Source organism: Hordeum vulgare, chromosome 4H (genome assembly GCF_904849725.1).
Source record: "Hordeum vulgare subsp. vulgare chromosome 4H, MorexV3_pseudomolecules_assembly, whole genome shotgun sequence".
Taxonomy (NCBI): domain Eukaryota; kingdom Viridiplantae; phylum Streptophyta; class Magnoliopsida; order Poales; family Poaceae; genus Hordeum; species Hordeum vulgare.
This window is the reverse complement of record NC_058521.1, coordinates 13070298-13073847: the sequence shown is the minus strand read 5'-3', so window position 1 is coordinate 13073847 and position 3550 is coordinate 13070298. Positions and strand designations below refer to the sequence as shown.

Below are 3550 nucleotides of genomic sequence, written 5' to 3'. Positions count from 1 at the left end.
ACGTATCATATTTTTATATAAGAGATCAAAATATTTATAAGAATCCTACGGTCAATGTGAAAATCAACCATAAGTACACCTACTCCCACCGATACAACTGAGTCACTGTCTCACAAATCTATTTAGACCACCTACACCGACTGCTGCTCGTCTTCAATCATAAAATTCCTCAAGGATCCACCTGGCTAGCTTTCTCGGGTCTCTGAATTGCTCCACACGGCTAAAGACTCTAGTGTTCCTTTGCTTTGAAAGCGACCAAATCGCACCAATGACTAAAGAGTCAAAACCTTGCTTGTCATCGCCTTGAAAACCTTTCCGTGCTCTGAGCCACTAGAGTATCCCTACTGCTCGGAGCGGCCATCATTAGTTGCAATGCGTCGAAGCAAGTATGCCAAATCTTTTTCGCATAGACACATTGCACCAAGATATGGTCTATGTTATCCTCTTCCTGCGTGCAAGTGTAACACGAGGAGGGTTCCTCCTACAGGCCATGTCGAGCCCGTCTTTCGAAGGTCCATAATCATGAAACTGAAAGTGATAGTCTATCTGAATGATGCAGCAAAATACGATCATGACCATTGAAGATTATGATATTTTTCGTTGCAACGGACTTTTTAAATTCTTGGAGGACGGGTAATAATACCCGACTTTATCCTGCAGAAAAAGAAAAAGTTAACACAAGGCCTGGCGGAGTTCTGCGGTGCTGTGGTGTGGTGCGGTCCGGGAGTTGTGCACGCACCGCCCCTGAGGACCAACCACATCTCCGTCTCCCCTGCCGACCAGTCAACCACGCCCCGCGCCACCGCACAAGCCGCCTTCTTCCCCCTCGTCCAATCCATCCACCCGCGCGATCCTCCTCCTCCTCCTCCCGGTCGCCATGACCAGCCGCGCCGGAGACCGCGCCCTCCCGGACAAACCCGATCCGGAGGAGCCGTCCCCGATGGGCGGCGGCGACTTCCCGGCCGACCTCCTGCGGGCGGTCCTGCACCGGCTCCCGCCCGCGGACGTCGCGCGGGCGGCCTGCGTCTGCCGCCTCTGGCGCGCCGTCGCCTCCGACCGCGCCGTGCTGGAGGCCGCCTTCCGCGCGCCATGGGGCGTGCGCCGCGTCCTCGGCGACCCGGCCACCAGGGCCTTCTGGCGCGCCGCATCCCTCGCCCGCTTCGCGCTCTCGCACACCGTCCGGCGCGGGGACACCGTCCCCGGCGTCGCGCTCAAGTACTCCGTCCAGGTATCATCTCTCGCTCTCTGTCCATCCATCCTCCCCGTCTGCAGCTTATTATTCAGGTATTGATTTTAGCTGAATCGTGATGTGTGTTCGCTCTGCTACCTGAGGCAACAGCGACACCAACCCATACTGAAATTGGCAGATTCCGCGGTAGCATCGAATCCCATAGTATTGAAATACTGCAAGATGTCTGACGCGAGAGATTGTCTAACAGATAATCTAATGTTATTGGATACCATGGAAGCTCACTGTCGCAGGACTCACCACGCTGTCGTTAGCATAGCTCATCATGTTTTAACCGTTGGCTATCTGATAATGCTCATGATACAATGTTTGATGATAGATACGCTGCTTCCATGATATGCCTGTCAGTACTCTTTGCTCAGCTGCATCAATTAAAATGTTGAGTGTTCTAAACTTCTAATTGATACTAAGGCTGTAGTGGCTCACTTTGTTAGGTCTCAAAGTAATTGAGTTAGCTCTCGACGTTTGGTTTCCATAATGTCGCCACAATTGATAGTAAGGCTGTAGAGTGCCCATGCACCTTCAGCTAATAACCCTTTTTAAGTTCACTGCCGCTGATATAGAATTAATCCGAAACATTGACCACACGGAGTTTCAAACTTGTTGGACTAGTTTTATTGACAAAGTTGTTGATGCAACTCAAATTTGAAAGCAATTGGTATCCTCAGTTACTTCATTTGTGAGTGGCTGAATGCTGGTAATTTGTATCATTCCAGGCAAATGTTTCCACTGTTTCAGAAAGTTATACAGTTGTACTGTGCCTGTGTGAGCAAACATTCTCTATTCTCTATCAAAACGTATTTGATATTGTGTGAATTTCAAACAGGTGACTGATATCAAACGGTTCAACAATATGATGAGTGACCACGGTATCTACTCAAGGGAGAGGCTTCTGATACCAATCAGTGATCCAGAAATCCTGCTGGGTAGCACATGCTACATTGAGATGGATCACAACTCAAAGAGAGAAGTCGCGGTCTTTTATCCCGAGGGCCACCCGAATGGAAATACAGAATCCGTGACAAACGCCGCAGCTGCAAAAAGGCAAAGCAAACGGATTCTCGAGTCGGTGAGGCGGAGCTTGCAAGTCGATGACGGAACTGCTGAGTACTACCTATCCATCACAGACGGCGATCCGAGAGCTGCTATGATGGAGTTCTCGGAGGACCTTAGGTGGGAGCAGCGACAAAAGGGCCATTAGATGCAGGTCAGTGGGAAGTATATACAAGGGTATTGGTGTATAGGTGAGTATATACCATTTGATGATTTCTACCTACTTTTTTCTGCTTGAACCATTGTTGTATTGCCCTCTCCTGTGTGTAATATAATGTGAAACTGTGGACCTCTGTAAGCTGAAACTAAAGAAACATGTAAGGTGGACTTAGAAAGTAATAATTGTAGCAAGTACTGGGTGGCATACAAGCCAGGACTCACTAGGTCGACGTAGACCTCGTTATGTTGCTTCGCTACGAGCCGCCATTCCTTTTGGTTGGCGATGAACTCCCGTGTCGTCGCGAACCCTTGCTGGAGGAGGATCCGATCGATCTCGGCGTCCCGTCGACGCTGCTCCTCCTCCCTGTCCCACATGGAGCGCACGACCATGGCCGCCTCAATGGCATCCGCCTCCGTTGGGGGGGAGGTAACCCTCCGGCGTGATGACTCCCCGTTGCTCTGGCTCCGGCTCCCCATTCATCGCGCGGAGCGGCGGGAGATCCTTCGGCTCTTTTTTGAGCGGTGCGAGGGGCGTCTACGAGTTTGAGCACCGACAAAGGAACTGCCCGTGGTGGAGGAGCCGGACATCAACCCGTGGCGAAGGAGCGCCTACTTGCGTTTGTATTCTCGCGAAGGAGAAGGGACGTCGGTGGCTCAAGACCGCGGTTGGTGTATGGCAGGGCGGGCCGCTTCCTCGCCGCATAGGGGACGAAGCAACGCTTTCGCTTGGGGTCGTCGCCATCGCGCCGGCTAGAGCTCCACATCCCGCTCCATATCGTGAAGGATCGGTGGACGGGGCGGCGAATTTTTGCCACCGTCGATGAGAAATTGAAGCGGGGAATGGGCAATCGCGATTGCAGGGAGATAGGGTTTCGACCCGTATCGCGGTCGCGGACCCGGATATATACCAAAGGGGGCGGGTACGTTTTCGGGCCATCGTAAAAAGTTTATGGGCCGGCCCGACTATACGGGGTCTGGTCTGGCCAGAAAATCAAACCAAGCCCGTAAACTCGCCGAAATAATACGGGCCGCGAGGTTTTAAGGGGTTTGCTAGAGTTGCTCTAAGGCATATGTTGTTGAAGTAGAAGT

At 51.8% G+C, this 3550-nt stretch overlaps 1 protein-coding gene across 1 annotated transcript; it reads left to right on the top strand.

The window, feature by feature from the left end:
- The first annotated feature begins 701 nt into the window (after nt 1-701).
- On the top strand, nt 702-2656 carry LOC123451029 (F-box protein At1g55000). The gene is made up of 2 exons (XM_045128047.1): nt 702-1228; nt 2076-2656. The coding sequence occupies exons 1-2, from the start codon at nt 878-880 to the stop codon at nt 2448-2450; spliced, it is 726 nt and encodes a 241-aa protein (XP_044983982.1). The 5' UTR covers nt 702-877; the 3' UTR covers nt 2451-2656.
- The last annotated feature ends 894 nt before the right edge of the window (nt 2657-3550 follow it).

Excerpts from the sequence above, each read along its gene's own strand:
- LOC123451029 (XM_045128047.1), top strand. The coding sequence starts at position 878 with ATGACCAGCCGCGCCGGAGACCGCGCCCTCCCGGACAAACCCGATCCG. Across the intron at positions 1,229-2,075 it reads CGCTCAAGTACTCCGTCCAG|GTGACTGATATCAAACGGTT; the intron begins GTATCATCTCTC and ends AATTTCAAACAG.